Here is a 19948-nt window from a genome sequence, read left to right as displayed (position 1 = left end):
CAGCCCCCCCTTCCAGGCCATTTTTCATCCTACTGCTGCAGTACACACTGCAGAGGGAGACAAGGGGGATGGGGGGTGGGGGTGGAGTAGGGGTGAGGTAGGGTGGGGGGTGGCATGGATAACGGCAGGAGAGTTAGCAGTGCTGCAAAGAGAAAAGGGATTTCGCTGTGATACTGTGCAGTTTCTCGGATTACTTACATTATTTAACAGGTTTGCGTGGCTGGGAATGCAGGAACAGGACCCCACAGAGGCAGACAGATTTGATAACTGAGCTGCAGGTACACACACACACACACATGCATACAAGCATGGCCTTGTAGAGCTGACAGCAGGCTGCATGACTGCAGTGGGTGTTGATTCATCACTCGCACTCACAGTAGGCCCATCTTGCTGATAATTATCTTTGTCAAATTAATTATCAGTGTAAGTGTCAGCATGACAGTGCGGATGAATTACACCCAGATAACCTTGATTAATCAACAAAATGAGTTTTAGGGCAAATCTTTTGTGCGTATGGATGTGCTCCCTGTAGAAAATGCCCTCTTCCTTCTTCATCCATCTCCATTCTCATGTCCATAATTCTTCATCATTGGACCTCTCTGCTCCACTGTCTCTGTCTCGCTGTGTTCTCATAGAGGGGTTTTTTCTTGTCATCTTCTCATTCTGAAAGCAAGGTCTGCTTACAGTAGGTAGACCCGCAGCTGTGCTGTGGCTGTAAACTATCCTGACTGCTCCTCTTTCATTTATTCATTTCTTTACTCTTTTCTGCTTGCCTGGACAGTCTGCTGTTCACTTAATAAGCCATGTACTGTGTGATGAGATATCGTTTGCAATCTGCAGAGTTTAGCTGAGTCAGAAATTATCCTTCAGAGAGCAATTTCTGTCCTCATGATCTGATTTTTTTAGGGGCATTTCAGTCTTTGCTGTATTGCACAGTTTTTAAAATCAAACTATTAAATCAAGCAGCTGCACGTTGGCATATAAAACGCCACAGACTGCCCCAAAGTAAGTGACAAAAACGTTGGTCACACAAGAGTATAGGGTCAACAAATGAAATTGATTGTGAACTTACATAAGTTAGGAAGGTCAGTAATGAATATGCTGTGTGAATAAATGTAGTGTGTGCAAGAAGGAAACACCGAACCTTAACTCAAACTAGCTGGTGGACACCTGGCAGGAAGAGAAGAGAAACAACTGAGTTTAGTAGTTAATAAATAGGCTGAGGCCCAAATTACTCAGGTTTAGACCATTTCCTGATGCCTTTCTCTTCTCTGCCTGTTGACTCCTGCCACACTAAGCACACACAGAGCGGACAGAGACTTTTTTCATTTTGCCACATAATACAGTCCCCTTTTTCAAAAACTGCACCATTTTTCTCCCACAGTTCATGTTTTATAAATGTGTGTGTGATGGGAGCTCGGTGACTTTATCAAGTGGTCCGGGAAGAACGACATCCTGACAGGCGGACCTGAACCAGACCATCTTGGAGGCTGGCAGAGCTACCACCTGACACACTCTCGGAGGCAGCGACCACCTCCTGCACCGAGGAAATTCATCCTTTCATTATTAATTCACACACTGCCTTGACCGCATCTTTCATTCATTCATTTTTCATGTAACCCTGTACTGCTGCTATTTTGTGATTCAGTGCTCGTAATGCTTGTATTTTTTTTTTTTCCCCCTTTTTCGCTGAGAATCACACACCCCATTGAAACATGGCCTGTCAAACATCCCAGCATACAGTAACAGTCTGGTGAACTTTGTCCTGTCCATCGTCTGTGGCTATTCTATTTTTACACACTCTCCGTCTCTCTCTGTTTGGATGTGTGTACTTCCCCTTTAATAACCTTACTCAATATATGGCCTTGGTGTGTGGTAATTAAATTAACATGGCTCTTGTTTGCCAAATGAGCAGCTCTTATTGAAAGATATGAGACGGTGTTTAGCTGTCTATGATCAAATGTGTGTGTGTGTTTGCTATATATATATATGCAAGTGTTTTTGTTGTACATTCACTACAAACAGCAGGTGGGTCATTATTGCAAAAGCAGTCCTTGTATCCACACAGTCATTCAAATGCAACATGTAATTGAATAGGTGCCTCTCAGGGAGTTGCAATGTATTGTGTTGTGGTTTCAGCCCGCGAGCAGCCTCGCTTGTCCTTTTGTTTTACTATTACATCTTCATTGGCTCCTCCTCTGACCATCTTGGCTAAACCTGCCTGTTCATTTCACGTCTGTCATTTCGATCATTAGTTACGTTACATTATCTGTATATAACCGCTGTTGACACAGTTAGTATGCCTGCCAGGTGCTGATGGCGCCTCAGGCTTCTCAATGTACACATATGTATTCATTTACTGTACACACTAGGCAATGCACATACGTACGCCACAGCCAATTAAGTGTTATCTGCTTAAGTTACCACAATGATACCGAATTGATTATACATGCACTTTCCATGCAGAAGCCAGTGGTTTGTTTTTCCTTTGTGTTTGTGTTCACGCTTGATTACATTCATTGACTTACCGACGTGGTTAGCTGAGCACACTTGTTTGTTTGCGAGTGTGAGTGTGGATGTTGTGTTTGAGATTATATTCGGTGTAACCTTTGCTATTCCACCCTTCAGCCCCCTCTTGTAGCGGAACTCCCATGGGGCATTGCTGCTGCTTCTGCTGCTGCTGCTGCTGCTGCTGTGCAAGTATGGGATAGTTTACATGCTGGGTCCTACTAAAGAACGCCCTCTATTTGACCCCTTACATGTCGGACTGCCGTAGTGTCACTGCCTGAATGGACAGAATGATAATGTCTGACTCGGCAGACGGTGTAAAGATGATTACATTTCTCTTCAGTGGATAGTTTACAGAGCATAGGGGTAAATAATTAATATCATTGAAAATAAATCTTGAAATGTCTTTCTTTATCCAGACTATTTAAATCACTAGATCAGTTCAGAGATAGATAAATCCAAGCTTCCTCTAGTTTAACCATTTCTCACTTTTTATGCATGGAGACACAATCTGGATGTTAATCAGTTTAAACCAGTGAAATGATTTGAAAACTGGAGGACAATCAGTGTATTTTCTGGTAAAAATCTGTAAAAACCTGAAACCACAATGAAACAATATCTAGAATTCACTCAGTTTTTCCTCATTGCCTTCTGTTTTTATTCATTTTACTCCAATGCCCCAGTCTGACACAACTTGAAAGTATGATAATACCAGGCGACTGTGCTATACACTTGTCCTGGCACATTATTTAAGCTGAGGATCATTTAAATAAACAGAGCATAGAAGAGGATAAAAAGAAAAGAGGATAGCCTGAATGCAGTGGAGCAGTGAATGGCTGTGTTAGTTGTAATTGACAAGGCGGCTCATGAGACCCTGCATGTGTTTATATGTACCGCATGTCAGAGAGGAATGAGTTGAAGGCTGCAGGGATCTGGCGCGCTGCTACCAGCTCCCTCAGCCTTTGTCAGCAGTTTAGCCACAACCACAAGTCCTGATAAAACATTAAAGACGAGGCACTGACAAGGCAGGACCATCCGGGGCCACTTAAAACCAATACCACGGGGCAGGGTAAAGGCCTTCCATCAATTACAACCTTATTAGCCTTATCGTAATGAAATAATCAAATCCAGGAGACAGCTGAGTCTCAACTCTGCAGATCACTAACAGGCAAGCAAACCAGAGAGGAGTGATGGGAGTGCAGGCTTTGTAGAGCGGAAGAACAGATTGCAGGATCAGCTACATTTTATTGGGAGACATGTGGAGCACAAGATGAAGAGCAGGATGTATTTACATTAAAAGAAAATTTTAATTTTGCTGTGACTATTGACTTTTTTTAGTCTTCTTGAACACAAGTAACGAACAAGTTCCCTGACTGACTTTTTCCGTGACAAGCAGTGAAGCGGTGTGTGACAGCTCTGAGCAGACAGATTGACTGAGAACTCTTATTTTCTTCAAGACCCTCTACTTACCGCTCATGTCTGTCTTTATATGCAGTCTGTTCATTTTCTAAGGTATCGTACAACCTAGTCTAATCAAGTTCATAGAGTTGATCTTTATCTTCATCAGGACATTTATTCACGCATTTGTTCATGCGTTACATTGACACACGTACTTTTGGCAGACACACATAATAACACATGGAGGAAACACTAATACCAACATAGAAAATGAAGTATGGTGAAACTGAAAATGGCCAGTAGAAATAAATACGGATTTTCAATAGCTTATTTTCATGGAAATGCTGTTACTTTCAATGCTCAATTGGTTGGAGCCTTATTTACCTTTTAGAATGTACCAGTCATTCTAATATTAGAAACCTTTTTTTGCTCATTTCTCTTGTTTTATACATATATTATATTATATATTAGTAAGGCATTTGCCCTCTCTCCGCTCCCATTTCAATTTGCTGTTAATTCAAGCTCAACACTTCCTTTAAGCTTACCAGTTATCTTAATATATTTAGCATAAAGCATATTACACAGCATTAATTCCATTATAACAACTGCTGCTGTGTTTCTTTAAGTTTCTATTTTTTAACAGAAATACTGTGTGTTCCATTTGGTTGAGACATTTTTTCGATCGGTGTCAATTAACCTCGACATCTCCTGCATAGATGTTTCATGTTAAAAGCCTGCCAGCAACTCAAAGGACATAATCCCTTCTTTTCCTGGCATGCCTTTAATGTAAAACATGTACAAGAAGTGTTGACTTTTATTGACACCAGCTTAACAATGATTGAATAAACAGCAAAGTAGAGAAGATATAACTAATTATTGAGTGAAAACAATATGTCTGTTAAAAAGAGAGAGTGGTGAACATGACTCTCTTGGTTATTGTGTGCTGTCCTTGATAAATAAATAGCTAAAGTAAAGTAAAGAATTAGAGTTGTGGAAGTCCAACAGCTATTACTTCAGACAATATGTTTTGTGTGTTTTTTTGTGTGCTTCTGTCTGAGAATGTACGGAAAAATCAAATATTTGTCTCATCTCTCATTCAATGTGACAGAAAGGTGACAGAAAAAGGAGAGCGAAAAATGCGAGAGCCAGTTGGCTGACCTCTAGCTCACTGAGTTTGTGTTTGAGGAGGAGGCAGTATTTTACTCTCTCCCCACGGGAGTTGGGAGAACACACCAGACGTAAAGGAAAGAAAGAGTCCATCCTAGCACTGTCTCTATCACGCCACTCCTCTCTCTGTCTTGTTCACTCGTTGTCTCTTTCTCCATCTCTGAGATATGACAGCGGGATGATAAATTACGAGTCATGCGTCTACAGTAGACTGATGGTTGAGGGAGATCTTGCATGCAGCAGCAGCAGCAGCAGCAGTGGGCTTCACTAACTGGGGCTGAGAGCAAGAAGAGGACACGACTGTGTGTCAAAGCGCCAAAAAGAACCATGTTTTTTTTTTTTACACCGCATCTGTTGCATTTCAAACAGATGTTCTGTTGGCCTCTGAGGCCTAATTGCCCTTTTTTGTTCTACTCTCAAATGTCACCTGGCTATAACCTACTGCAGTATTACAAAACACTGACCTAAAATGTTGATATAACAAAATTTGAAATGAAAAAGATGGCAAAACGGTTTTAACCTGTACGAGGTCTTTCCTAGGCTTCAAAGCTAAAGGGTTGCTTTAAGCTGTGTGTAAAGATAATCGCTTTAGTTGCAGTGTTATTGATTATTCTGCTCTTGATTTCTTGATTCATATCTGAGCCTTGGTGCAAATGATCAGACAGACCTTGACTTTAACATTGTTTTATGGGTTTCTGCTGAGTAGGAGAAATGTCTGAGACATACCAAAACAGACAGTACTTGACGCTCATTGCCAGGCACATCGTTAATGTAATGTGATACATTGCTGAATGAGAGAAACCCAGCGTTACGCCCGGTTTGTCTTTATCTCCCCACACCGACGGCTACAGGATGAGCAGTTGTCCAAACACCAGGAACAGGAGGATGTGAAATGTAAAATGTGTTGCACAAGCAAAATGTAAAAGGAGACTCTCATATACTTGTGAAATGAAACACACACAGTGGCAATAATTTTGAAATATTAGCCTAATGTGTACAAGATGTGACACGGACTCATGTGACCACATTTTCTTCTGACATTCAAACAGTGATAGCAGATTAGAGAGAAGGGCAATGTGTGGCTGAATGTGTGTGTGTTTGGTGGAAATGTAATTATTCGCAAATGGCAGTTTACTGTATGTGTGTAAAATGTCTGTATGTTCACATGATCAGTCATGCATACACTGATGCCACTAAATCCACAAAATGCATGACAGATAATGCAGCCCGGCAGTTAGAGTATGTTATGTGAAAGCAATATTTATATTATATTATGAAATATAATATGACTTCTCAGCGGGGGAGAGGGCAGAGGTCCTGAAATAAGCATTATATAGCGATGTCACACTCTCCTCCTCTCTTTCTTGCACAAACACACACACACACACACACACACTATAGCAACATGTAAGTATATCTACATATAGGAACGATATGATCTATGGTTTGGTGCCCTGTTTTTAAGCATGATGATTAGCTCACAGCAGGTGCTAGCTTGCCTCGCAGTCCCTGGAGTAAATACCAGCTAATTGCTGCAGGTGATAACACCACACAATGAGGTGGCCACCTTATCGCATGAGAAAAGAAAAACAAGGTGCTAAGTAAATCATTTGTCCCCACTTGTACACTTGTAGAGTTGAGAAAATGGGTGAGAAAAGAAAAAAGAATCACCACATATTTCAAAACATAAGCCTTTTTTCCTGCTGTGTTAACAGATATCGCTAATGTAAACAAACCTACAGCGTAATAACTTAGATTGTTGTCTACTGTATTAAAAGAGCTCTCAATCAATTTAGTATAGCTAGTACCTGTCACTCCTGTTTTTTTATTTTTGGTGATGGTGCTATACTTCTGCTGTCATTTGGATAGTTTGAATACTTTTATTGGTTTTAATCATCATGATTTTCATTACGGTATATCAAACCCCATTTTTAAACTATTTCTTTCTAGCCGTTTCTCAGCTATAGCCATCGGATATATTTGCACACTGTAATTACCTCTTCGCATAGTAGCTTTCTTTGTTATTGATTAAGCCATGCAGGCATTCACAGAAAACAATGGATGCATGTACTGGATGTGATGGTGAGGCAGGTTATATGACATGAAAAGCGAGTGTGCATCATGAGTTCACGATTACCGAGCAACATTGTCGACTGTCTTTCGTCTTCTTTACAATATGATGTGACGAATCCTCTCAGCCAATGGTTTGTTTTCTGTGCACTTTAAACAGACACATCTCCTACAGAGTAGTAGTAGTGAAGGACATGTTGTGTATTCCACCGCTGAAAACACTGAAATGTAACATACACAGTGATACTTTCTTAAGAGAAGGTTGTGTAATATATTGACACACAAAATGATGACTGCCCAGCAACAGTCACATTCATTTAACAGTAGATATCAGGATCGCCAGGATATCTGCTCAGACCCGGAGAATCAATAGCTGTAGAGGTCATGGATGATGCACGAACATGTGAGGTGTGTGCATGTGTGTATGTGTATCAACCAATGCAATCTTCCCTAACTCATCAATATCTTCTCTCTGCAACCCCTCCACCTATCCCTCTCTCTCTTTCTCTCCCTTGCCCTCACCTTTCTGTCTCCCACCTAGATGGTTTATAAGCCCTGGCTGTGTTCTCAGTACTTCCAGACCACCCAGATGCACTGCAGGAAGCGAATCCCCTGTCGTCAGTACTGCCTGGAGGTGCAGCAGCGGTGCCCCTTCGTCCTGCCTGACAATGATGATCTCATTCACGGAGGCAGCCCCAGTTTTATATGCACAGGTATAAAAACCCATCTTACAGGTTGTTTTTATCTCCTGTGTTTGTTTTCTTTTACTCCTCTATTAAAGATTATAATCAGTGCTGCCCAATGCTGCATTAGTACCAGTAGGCACTGAGCAGTTGGGCTGAAATACTTTGTTGACTATTTGAGGGATAAAAGAGCATCACTTCCCCAAATCCTGGGACTCAAAGCCACGAGTAGCAAGCTTCTCTAACCTCTACTGTTTCCACCCACCCAGTGTACTATAGAGCTATCGGCCTGAGTAACTTACTGTACAATACAATGAGTGAGCACATGGGCACCTTTGTATCTTGTTCAACAACCACTGATGGACACACAGTGAACTCTACAGTTACAGGATGTTCTGTCTAATCTCCAGAGTAACAGGGTGATACACCAGAACAATTGTTGCCAATTATTCACAGCACCAAGAGGCAGCTGCGCAATGGAGCACCGTGACAAAAGCCTGCATGCTCTGTCTGTACTGAACAGCATATAACGCTCTGTTGGCTAGTGTTAGTGGATGCTGCATGCGCACACACACACACACACACACACACACACACACACACACACACACACACACACACACTCACAGTTACACTTGTTGGGACCAGATTTATGTCCCCACATACAGCACATGGGAGATGAGTCTCCCACAGTGTGACTGTGAGTACAGAATTTTTTTTCCCCCTGAACATAATTCATACAAATACACACACACTTACAGTAAAAAACATACTGATGTTGCCCTCTAGTGGTCATGTGGAGCATTGACAGGTTCCAGTCATGCACAATGTTTGGTTTGTATATTTGTGTCAGTTTTTGTATTGAGCATTTGCACTGAATTATGTATTTAAGAAGAATATTTTGTCACTCATTGAAATTACATAATAACAATGGTAATATTCTATATGTCTCATGAAAAGACCAAAACCCACATTGTGTTAGTCCGTCTCGCAATAGTTTCCGATGTCCTGAGCTTGTCTGTGGTTCATTTGTTGCCACTGAAGAAATTTTTAAAAATGGGTCACAGATATATACTTTAATTTTTTTAAAAAGGCTAAATAATTTCCTGTTACTGCTGCGTACTGTAGTTTTTCAGCAAATATCACTCCTAACAGCGGTACATAGGACATTTGCTCAGGAATATTCTCAGCTGTGGATTGATACATATTTGGTGCTCTAGTGAGTATTTACAACAGCAGGATGGTGTATGTGGGATGAGTCAAAATAAAATGTGGTGCCCATGCCCATGTGATGAAGGAACATGTCACCCAGAGCAACGATGTGGCTTATTGATGTGTTTTAATACTTTTTAGACAATTATCGAGGTTTATGGCACAGAGGAATAAACTATATCAGGCTTCAGCTACACAGACAATAGTCGCTAGTAGGAAAAAAAAATTGGGGGGAATATTTACAATAAGTGAGTTAGATGATAGCAGTTATTGCAGCCCCTCAGGTTGCTTCTGCATGTACTGTATGTGTATGTGTGTATTCTGCCAACAGCTCTGCAAACATGGTTGCTGTAAATTTAGAGTTTGTCAGAAACTTGCAATAATTGCATGTTTCCTGTCACAGTTAAACTGTTGACAGTCAAACTGTGCTGAAGACACACAGACTTTTCACTTCTCACATTGGTGTGCACACTGGCCATTATGAAGCCCCTTTGCTTATGATGTCTGTGGAGACTGTGTTGATCTGCTGTTAGTGATTCTAGTCCCTGTGTTGGTGCAGTACATTTTGCTACATAAGGCTAAAAAGTGCGTAAAATACCGAATATTGTAGGACCTTTTTAGTGCAGACTCCATATGTCAAAAGCACTTCTGTAGTGTATCTGTAGTCTGTTGGCCTAGTTGAAAAAGCAAGGTTGAATCACAGTAATTCAATTTGAGTGCTGAGCAGAATAGAAACTAGATGTTGAAGTGCAGCATGCAGCATTTCACTATTCACACATTTATTACAATCTTTCCTACAGTGGCCAAGACAGCTGAACACACTAGACACACTTGACAAGATCTGTAGCGTAAAGAAACAACACAAACAAAGTTTCCAAGGGACACGTAAAACTGACTAATACATCAGTGCATGGTTTGGTGTCTGACAATGAAGGAAAAATGTTTATTTTAGGTTAAACATTCTGATAGCATGATTCTGTCATTACTGGATATATTGGCAATACACCCAGCATTAGCATTTGGCCCAGTTACAATATCCCCCAGACAGACTGTGTCATCACTGTTTGTTGCTCCAAATGCTGTTTGAGGTGTGAGACACTACTTTGTGAAATCATGTTACCTGGACCTGACAGTAGTGTGAGGCTGATATTTCCTGCTCTGTGTAGTTTTATGACCTGGAAGGTCAGTTGTGTTACCTGTTTGTAGCTAAATAGAGCTGCATATTTAGACATCACCATCATGTTATCATATGATGAACAAATACACATAGCAATTGTTGGTGGTGAGTGATTAAACACAATGCAACACAATGCAGAGTCTGCAGAGTTTCAGACCTATGGAAAGTCTGTAGAAGGCCCCAAAAAGCCACTTGGGTGCAGCGCAACAAACTGAAAACACAATATTCCTGTATTATCGCCTTCTAAAGTTGATGTGAATGTGTTAGCAAATAGTTGCATAATTACACATTCAGCAGACACGGAGCAACATTAACGATCATAAGTCATGTTTTATGGCCACCTGACATATGTTAGTGCAATATTCACTTTCCTCTTGGCTAGGTTTTTGTCTCCACCAACTCCCAAGAAAAATATCTGGCTCTTTAGCAGTGACATGCTTCACTTTGTCATTTTGGAATTAATTCTTATAGAGATCCGTTCATGTTATTGACTTTTAAATCTTTTATTAAATTCAAAGCAGCACCGGTGGGGGAAGCTAGAAAGGCAGCAATACCCTTCTTATGACAGGAAGGAACTATACTGAATGTTGTGCAAAGCAAAATGTGAGCTAAATAGTCGGCGTGCATCTCTAACTGTTTACATCTCCACCCTCAGGGTTGCTGGAAGACTATCCATCAGGTGTGGACCCAGAAGCAGAGTGCTGTGACGTGCGGTGGGACTTGAAAGTGGACAACCGTTCCTTGGGGACCCTGAAAAGAACTCACCCGCCATGCCAGCACCGGACCTCCCTCAGCTCCTCAGCAGCCTGCAGACTGTGTAACAGCCGGCTCAAACTCTGCCTGCTGGTCCTCGTCCTCCTACACACTGTTGCCAGCCTCACTGCATCCCACAATGCAACAGGACTGGGCCTCCCCGCTATCTCGCCTCTGGAGGAGAGCCCTGCCAACGAGGAGTGATAGAGCTGCCAGGAGGAGGTGAGGTTGTTGAGGTGGGGGATTCCCTCACCATGGCAACCGAAGTGGAAAAATACAGCCACAGTTTGTGCGAACGGCTGGAGCTGTGTGCCTGTGGACATTCTGCAACACTCTCTGGCAAATGGAAAATGCAGGACGCTTTGAGACGAAAGACACACAAATCAATCAAAACAAATAAATAAGTAAACAGACAGACATACTAAGGGACTCAACCAGTCCCTTAGGTAGGAAAAGGGGACAATGCCACAGCCTTTGTTGAGTGGGAAGGTCAGCTTCCTCATGGCTGAGTTTCTCTCACTACGCTTTTTTACACTGTGTTCCAATTATTGGTTTCTGTTGCACTGGCTGACTATGGAATAACACAATCATATTCTCTTTCTAATGTTCATCCTTTGTGTTTGTTTCTGGTCTCTCATACAGGAAGAAAATGTGTTCTCTGAATAAGACAGATAATGTGTAAAAAAAACATTAGCTGCAAGTGTGTGTGTGTGCGTGTGATGGTTTGTGTATCTAGATTTACTGTGTGTGCGTGTGTGTGTGTGTGCGTGCGAGAGCGTGTGTGGGCGTGTGTGTGCTTGTATGCATGTCTTTACACACGTCTGTATGTGTGTGTGTGTGTGTGTGAGAGAGAGAGAGAATGAGTGCGTGTTGCTGACATGTACCCTAAAAGTCTACCTAACCGACTGGTGCAACGATGATGTTTTTATGGAAGCGCCCCCAGATGTTACTCAGCTCTGCCATGCTGGTTTGTTGGTCACATTCCCGTAAAAGCTTCACTGGGTTTTGAATGTGGTTGTGGACAGATGCCCATAATAAGCTCCGTGTTAAACACAGGTTTTACAGTTTTGCCTGACTTTGTTTTGTGAGATAATATTCAATTAACACTGATTTTACAAGTATTAAAATGTTTATGTAATAAGCATCAGTAAAAAACTAACACCTGGCTGAACTAAACTTAGAGGATAAATCCAGTTTAGCCTTGTTTTCACAGTTTTGACCATCATTACTATAGTATGACTATTAATTACATTGTACTCACCAAGTGTACTGCTCTGTGAAAATGAGGTAACATTGCTAAAATGAAGTCAGACGGTGCAAGAAACACATGCAGTCAGATGATCATGCAGGTTTTAAATAAACCCCAAGATAAAATTAAGCCTGTCACACAGTTTGCATGTGCAATGAAGGATTATTATGAACATTTCAGGTGCACTCACGTCCCATTTTTACACCAAAGACAGTGGTTTAGATAATCTGGCTAGCTTGTTAAACTGTTAGTTTGTTTAAAAACTGTCTGATTGTCTGACCCCTTGTGTTTGTTGCCCCTTTGGACGTTGTCGCCGTGTTCCCAGATCTCAGCACTTGACTACAGTGACTACACTGTTATCATAACCAATAGAACTGATGGCCAAAACTACATAAATAAGACCCAAGATGTAATAAATTGGGATTATCCTTTAAGCTTGAGGCTAACACTATGATAGAGCTGAGCCATATGATCAAAATCAGGATAAAAATAATTTGACATATGTGGCTTGATAATGACAAATTGATGTTTAAAAAGTTAAAATTAAAAAAAAAATCAACTGTCATCTGGATTCAATGACAAGACTGCAAATATTGTGCATAATGATCATAGTTTAAATATTCTAAAGCATTAGATCTCATTAAGTTAAGCTGCTTTAAATAAAGATTCACTGAAAAACGAGGCAGAAGCATGATGCCAAAGAACCTGAAGAAAGCTTTTACAAAACATACTGACTGGAACAAAATTATTTAAGAATGCTAGTTGATAAAATATTACACCTGGAATAACTATCAAGCAGGGTACAGACCAAAAACAACCTATAGTTACATAAGAGTAACAGACGCCATCTAGCAGCTGTAGTGATTATGACCCAGGGAAGTGACGCAGTTCAGATGATGTTTATATAAGGTGACTTCCTTGTTAGGAGGAGGTGGGTTGGGTGGATGGCTAGATAGTTAATTAGTTAGATGGAAAAAAAGATGGCAAAAAGTGGACTTAGCTGCAGGTGACCACTGTTTGCTTGCCATTTCCAACTACAAGTTGGGACATTTTTTAAAAAACTGTAATGTGGTGTTTACTATTGCCATGATGACAAAGGTTGTCTAACTTTAAGGAAGTACTAACCACACCAGTGATCATTTTTACCCAAACCATGAACTTTTCCTAACCCCAACCAAGTGGTTTTTGTGCCTAAACCTAACCAGACCTTAACCAAAGCGTTGTCACATCATAAAACATACTTATTGTTTAACAGTGATTTGTAACAGTTTTGGAAAGTGGCATATTACAGGTACAAACATAGGATAATTTTATCTCACAGAACAAAACATGAAACTGTCTTAAACCTGTCTTAACCAAATATGTTATTGCAGGCATTTAACCAAAAACCCTATTCAGATTCCGGTTGCTTTTCAGCCACATGGCTCAGCAAACTTAGCTGACATTGGGATTTTAACACTGGATTGATATACATGTATTTATCCCTGTTGCTCCAGATGTAAAAGCTTACCGTAATATATATATATTTTAGATTTTAAAGGTACTATCCAGTCAAAATAATACCTGCAACATGAAAATAACAGTAAGTGAAGGTTCCACTTACTCTTCTGCCTCAAGAACCTTGATTTTCCTTCTCCCCTCAGTGGATTTATAATCTAATGTGACAGCAGTTTAAATATAAATAACTTTATTCTATTTTATCACCACTACTTGAAAACTTGATTTTCTGATTGCACCTGAACCAAAACTGAAATTTATATCAGTGGTGTAATTTTAATCTCAGGCCTTTTTATTCACAGGAAACGTGATGACTGGATGTTACCTTTAAGGACCTTTTATTCTTTGTTAACTGCAATTCCCATGCAGTTATGATGAAGATAAAATGTCAACATGTCACTAGAAAAGGTAGCATGCTACCTGTAGTAGTGTGAAAGAAAAATACCCCGACCCACTAATAGGTATATTATATTATAATCCCATTCCCTGGCCATACAATACGTAGAATGGCATCTACATCTCACCGACACCAGGACGTTTTGTTCAAAACTGTTGGTTTCTGTTGAATCAAAATGTGTAATTAATTTCATTAACTGCATGTGTCCTCAGCCCCAATCCCTGTAAGCACCACATCTGTTCCCAAATCAGCTCCTGTAGCATGCCCACCGTGTTGTACTTTTCTCCTCAAAGCATCAAACTAATGTCTCATTAAGTAAAGGGCTTATTAAGATATACAGTACAAACATTATCATCAACACACTTAAACACATGCACATCAAAATTGTTAGCAGACAGAGGGTAAAAACACAGTTTATTACCTGTTTTCACTCATACACCCGCAGCACAGAGGCATCCCACTGGCTGTTACTGGAGAGCAGGAACAGAAACAAATCCAGAGAGAGGAGCGTGTCATTGTCTCTGAAAGCATAACCCGATAATCGTCTAAGTCAGCTGACATTTGCATTTATTTTTATAAATGTTGACCAGCGTGTGAACAGAAAGGAATGGTGTGACCTTTAAGGGCTGACTTCTTCTTCAGTTTGTAGATTTTCCTTTGTCTCCTTGATGAACTCAGCTGGCAGATCAGGTATTCGAAGACAAACAGATGTTGCTGAATGCATTTTTTTCCACTCTCAAGTATGCTGAAACAAGATGTCCAATCCAATATCTGATGTCAACCATTTTATTACACAGCTTATATGAGGATTTAAAAAGACATTATTATTCAGACCATGTCTATATATCGAGTATATTAGCCTATTTTGACACCTGATGTTTAGACCCTTCCCCACTCTAGACTTTACCATCCCTTGCATGAAATACATAACCACTCATTGTCATTCAGCACAGCACACCCATGCCCATCTCGGATGACCGCATTCAGTGATAGAAAATAAGCTGCTATTCTTTTGGCAACCAGTAGATGGTGATATTTTTATTCTTTTTATATTGCTACTGCTGCTGAAGACCTACCACACAAGGACTGACGGATACAAGTCACACAGCAATCAGGAAGGCAGAGCTCTGAAAGAAACAGTGGGTGAAAGTGTGCTGCCATATGTGCTCACGCAGTACATGCATATGCATAGGTGCGTGTTTGTGTGTGTCACTACTTGCTGTGTAGTCTCTGGAGAGCTTGTTAGTGTTGCCATGACCTTGGGGCCTGTATGGACAAATGTGCCTCTGGACACACAGGGACCTGCTGGTGCTGGTCCCTGTGGTTCCAGCAGCAGCCTGCCCATCTGAAATAAGATAGAAGATGTCAGAGAAGGTCAGGGTAAATTAAGTGGATAATGACCTCAAACTGGTGCCAAAGCATATCTTATATTGAGTAAAATAAACCTAATTCAAATCTAAAATGACACGGTGCGTTTCATGATCAAACAATTGGTTATCAGGAGGAATACAGGGTCCGTCAGTGTCGTATAAATGTGCCATGTTAGCAATATGTGGATCGCAACTCACAAGCATCAAGCAAACCTCGCCACAAGCACATGTAAGGGATCTCTTGAAGACATACATGTGATTTCATCCTGCCTGTCATGTCAGTGGTCATGCCGTGATGTAAAAAGCCATCACAAGCCAACCACTGGACATGTGTTCATCCAATAAACCTGCATTCCCAAGTCATGCAGAGGTCATGTCAGTTCTGATGCGTCCTCACTGTGGTTGCATGGGTGTGAATGCTGTGCATACTGTATGTGTTGTTCTTCACACCCCTTCAGACATTATTGCACCAAGGATGTATATTTTTGTGTGCAAGGTTTCTTCCAAACAATAATAGAATTAGATTCAATCGATGTTAAGCTCTAATTTGACTTTTGTTGGTAATGCAGGCATGCATGCAACAGTTACTCTGCTGTTTGTTTTTTTGTGTGTTTAGATTTTTTTTCTACTGCATTATATTGAGAAGAAATTGTCCTATAGATTCAATCTAGATCTCCGACAATGGTCTGTAGCAGATGTAGGGTATGGTCTGTCACATTCCATTACACAGCAACCTACAAAGACTAATTTTGTTTATTACCCCTGCACTTATAGAGTATGTATGCCACTTGCCCCTACCCCCTGTGCACCCACCACCAAATGGTATGTACACAAATATTGACCCCTTTCACTCCTTCTCAGCCTCTCTCTGTTTTCACAATAGTTCCGTTCTCTATCCTGTGGATCTATGCAGAAGCCCATTCCTTTTTTTGGTTGTAAATACGTTCCCTAGTATGCTGAACAATGTATGTCTTTGCGTCCAGGTTTCCTTGTGTATTTTGAGTTAATGTCATGATGTTACTTTTTTCTTCTACTTCTTCTACTTCTTTTTTTTTTATTTTGAGCGTCTGAAATCATTGATGTTAAAAGAGAATGTGGTGAGGTTTAACCAATAGACTTGTCCTCAGCTTCGCAACCTTATTGTAAAAGGTTGTGGTTCTGTGTGTGTGAAAGTGAAAGATTTATGATTTTAGAAATGAAAAAGGTTCAAAGGCATATAGAAGTATCATTGCGATTATGATTATTATGATTACTATTATACTACCAGTATATTGTAATATTATAGATGCTTTAGTTCAAGTAACTTCTTTAATTTTTTTACAAACAACTTTGATGAAATGATTTATAAAACAGTCTCACGAGTCATGATCTTTTTCGAAAAGTATGAAAACTACTGCTACAATGATTAAAATTGTGTTCTGATGAAAATAAATACAGACATATAATCTGTTCCTCTGTTGTGTTTTTGTATGATGTGACATTGTTCCATTTATGATGCAAAAACATAATATAACAATAATGTCAACAAAAAATGAATGAAAAAATGTTTTATACCTCAGCATCTGCAGCTAAGAGAAAAAAATAGCTTTTGGCAATTTATTTTATTTGAGAATGGAAACAAGACACCCAGCATAAATAATAATGGAAGGGTGAACATTTGTACCTCCAAGACGTGATTGAACTTGTGTGAAAAAGTGTGGGCATCTAGACAATGGTTAACATTTAACAATCACAACAAAATTGTTGCACACCAGAAGGTCTTGACAGGTGCGTCAGATCAAATACTCTCTGACGCACTGTTGATCACTTGTAATCACTTTATTAACATTCTTTTGGTCCTCAGAGATTCATCTTTATTCATCTTTAACTGTTAGTGCATCACATTTAAAAGAATGGCTGAGTAAACAGTTTCCACTGCCTCCTTACAAACCATGATAATGACACAACGAGCAATCATATTTTCTTCAGAGGTGCTGGTGCTGCTGACAGCAGCTTAAAAGATCCTTAATGAAGCAGTGTGGACACCAGTGGTTTCATGTATATGTATATTTAAATGTGTATTTAATGTATGTTGTCAGCCTCTTGAGCACAAGAGAAAAACTTTTTTTAAAAACTTTTAGAGAAATCATGCACTTTTCAGTATAACATAACTTTATCTGACATATAGAGAAATAGGTAACATGTTTCACTGTTGAATTATTATTATTACTATTATTGCATAATCTAAACTCTTGTTAAGAGCATAAAATGTACAATTTATTTAATATTTTATTGACTTTGTGGAGCACTGATATGCTTTTTCAATCTTGGAAGCCAAAATGATTTTGCATTGGCTGACATTTAGTCCCATTTAGCTCCAAAACCCTGGATCCTACACTTCCTACTGTATAATGCATCTTGATAGCGTCTCTTCATAAGACCCTCTTTGCTCAGTAAATGCCCATGTCTTTCAGAGGCTTTACTCTATATTAAAAATGTGTATTCTCCGAGTCCAAGCTGAGCTCACCCCGAACGATCCCTCCACAGCCGCAGAAGGTGTTACATATACTGTAGTTTTCACAGGCTAAGTGGTACCCCTCATGTTAGCTTGTCTTCATGTGTAAAATGAATGCCCCTTTAAAGCCTTAAGTGTAGTGAAGATGTGCCGTGATGTTTAAGTGATTTTGTTCATTATGATTGCCAATCTATCCATTACAATTCTTCTCTTTTCTATGCAAAAAGCACAGTAACACTGCATGTGGCTCCACTTAGAACCATGAGATGGCAGTATTAGCATATTGGTTGTGTGAGTGTGTACTAACATTACTCCAACAGTATAAAAATAGTCCATGACGGATAAAATGTAGACAGCATAACCACAGGGATCATGAATGAATGCTATATGGGGATTTATTGACTCAATTTTGTGCTAAACTCGCTGTATTTTCACATCAGCAGAGGGATTAGTTTATCCAATATCCGCTGGGTGTTATTAAATATATACTGCAAATTTACACTGAGCTGAGACTTAAGCCAGAGGATTGGTATATCTTCTAATCATACATTATGAAACTGCTGACAAAAACCTGCTGAGGCCAGTCTGGTCATTGCATAAATACTTAACTTTTTACAATATGTTATGTTACACCACATACATTTATTTGGCTGTTTATCAGTCATCGTTGACATTATCGAATGAGCCAATGACTCTCCTGACTTTGCATATTGATGTGTGAAACTGAAAAGTGAAGCCATGGCTGTGTCCATTCACAATTTTTGTGGCCCATAAACTACGTCACTACTGCTTGTGTTAAATCATTGTGGGGTCAGTGAGATGGGCTGCCTGAGCTTTATTTTCCCCTGGGAAGCTGTATTGCATACAGGCAGGTTTAAACTCAGTGCTATTGTAACAGTGGGTCATAAAACTGATGAACAATACCAAATTGCATATTCTCGTTCGCCTTCTGTCCGCCTCGGATTAAAGCCCTCATGTCTATTTCAGTTTGTTGGGGTGGATGAAGTGCTCAGCTGACTAATCTTTAACTAGCCCGTCAATAGTCCAATAGTCAGCATCCAGTATTCCACCTGTCATTAACACCATGAATTGTATGTGTGTGTGTGTGTCTGTGTACTACTAAAAGGCCATGAAGAAACTGGTTGTAGGCATGTAGCACTGCTGTTAGACTGTAAAGAGTAACAGTTCATTGATGTTGATCACCATTCCTACATGATGTTTTTACTTTGGCTTGACTTGAATTTTCTACCTCACTGTTTTGGGATGTAATAATTATAAAAATGCAACATCAACCTTTTTTTTCTTCAAATATATGTTTTATTTTCTTCTGAGCTCATTTATGGCCAGTATGTAGAAAAGTATTGAACTGGTAACCCTTCACGTTGCCACAAAGTTAGCTTGCACATTTGAAGAATGCAATACAAAACACAAAAATAACCGTAAAGACTTGAGCTCACTAATTTGAGATTTGGGAGGTGTAGTGCTACAGAAAAGACTACTAGAAACACCAATCACAGATATGGATACAGTATACATATTTAACCATGTTTCACTGGTGTCCAAGAGGAAGTAATGCGTTATTTTCTGTAGCAGACTTCTGAAATGTTTCATCAGGTCAAAATCATGTTTATAAGCAATTCTCATGAATTTAGGGAAAGTCATGAAGTATTAAGGTGATAAACATTAGGAAAGTTGGGCAACTGCCTGGAGCCTGCGACTGAAATAGGCCCCTAAGAGCTACTGTATAAATTTATTAAGATGTTCAGGTATAAAACATAAAATTGACTTATTATTTTAACTCATATTCCCTGAAATAACTTAAAAGATGCCCTCAAAGAACTGCTTTTATAATTGTCAATGTACCACCCTTTGTTAGGGTTAATACCATAAAAAATTGGCATATCAGTATTTTATGTAGAGACATTTTCTGTGCTGTCATACAGTATATCCACCAACAGAGGTCAGTACTATGT

General features: G+C 39.8%; 1 protein-coding gene across 1 annotated transcript in view; it reads left to right on the top strand.

Annotated features, from left to right (window-relative positions):
* LOC137192817 (NALCN channel auxiliary factor 1) overlaps nucleotides 1-16930 on the top strand; it is a 102410-nt gene extending 85480 nt beyond the window's left edge. The window contains exons 2-3 of the mRNA XM_067603772.1: nucleotides 7685-7856; nucleotides 10871-16930. Coding sequence (XP_067459873.1) covers nucleotides 7685-7856; nucleotides 10871-11172 — 474 coding nt within the window. The 3' untranslated portion in view covers nucleotides 11173-16930. The remainder of the gene's footprint in view (nucleotides 1-7684; nucleotides 7857-10870) is intronic.
* The last annotated feature ends 3018 nt before the right edge of the window (nucleotides 16931-19948 follow it).

The sequence above is a fragment of the Thunnus thynnus genome, chromosome 11 (assembly GCF_963924715.1).
Source record: "Thunnus thynnus chromosome 11, fThuThy2.1, whole genome shotgun sequence".
Classification (NCBI taxonomy): domain Eukaryota; kingdom Metazoa; phylum Chordata; class Actinopteri; order Scombriformes; family Scombridae; genus Thunnus; species Thunnus thynnus.
This window is presented reverse-complemented; position numbering and strand designations above follow the sequence as displayed.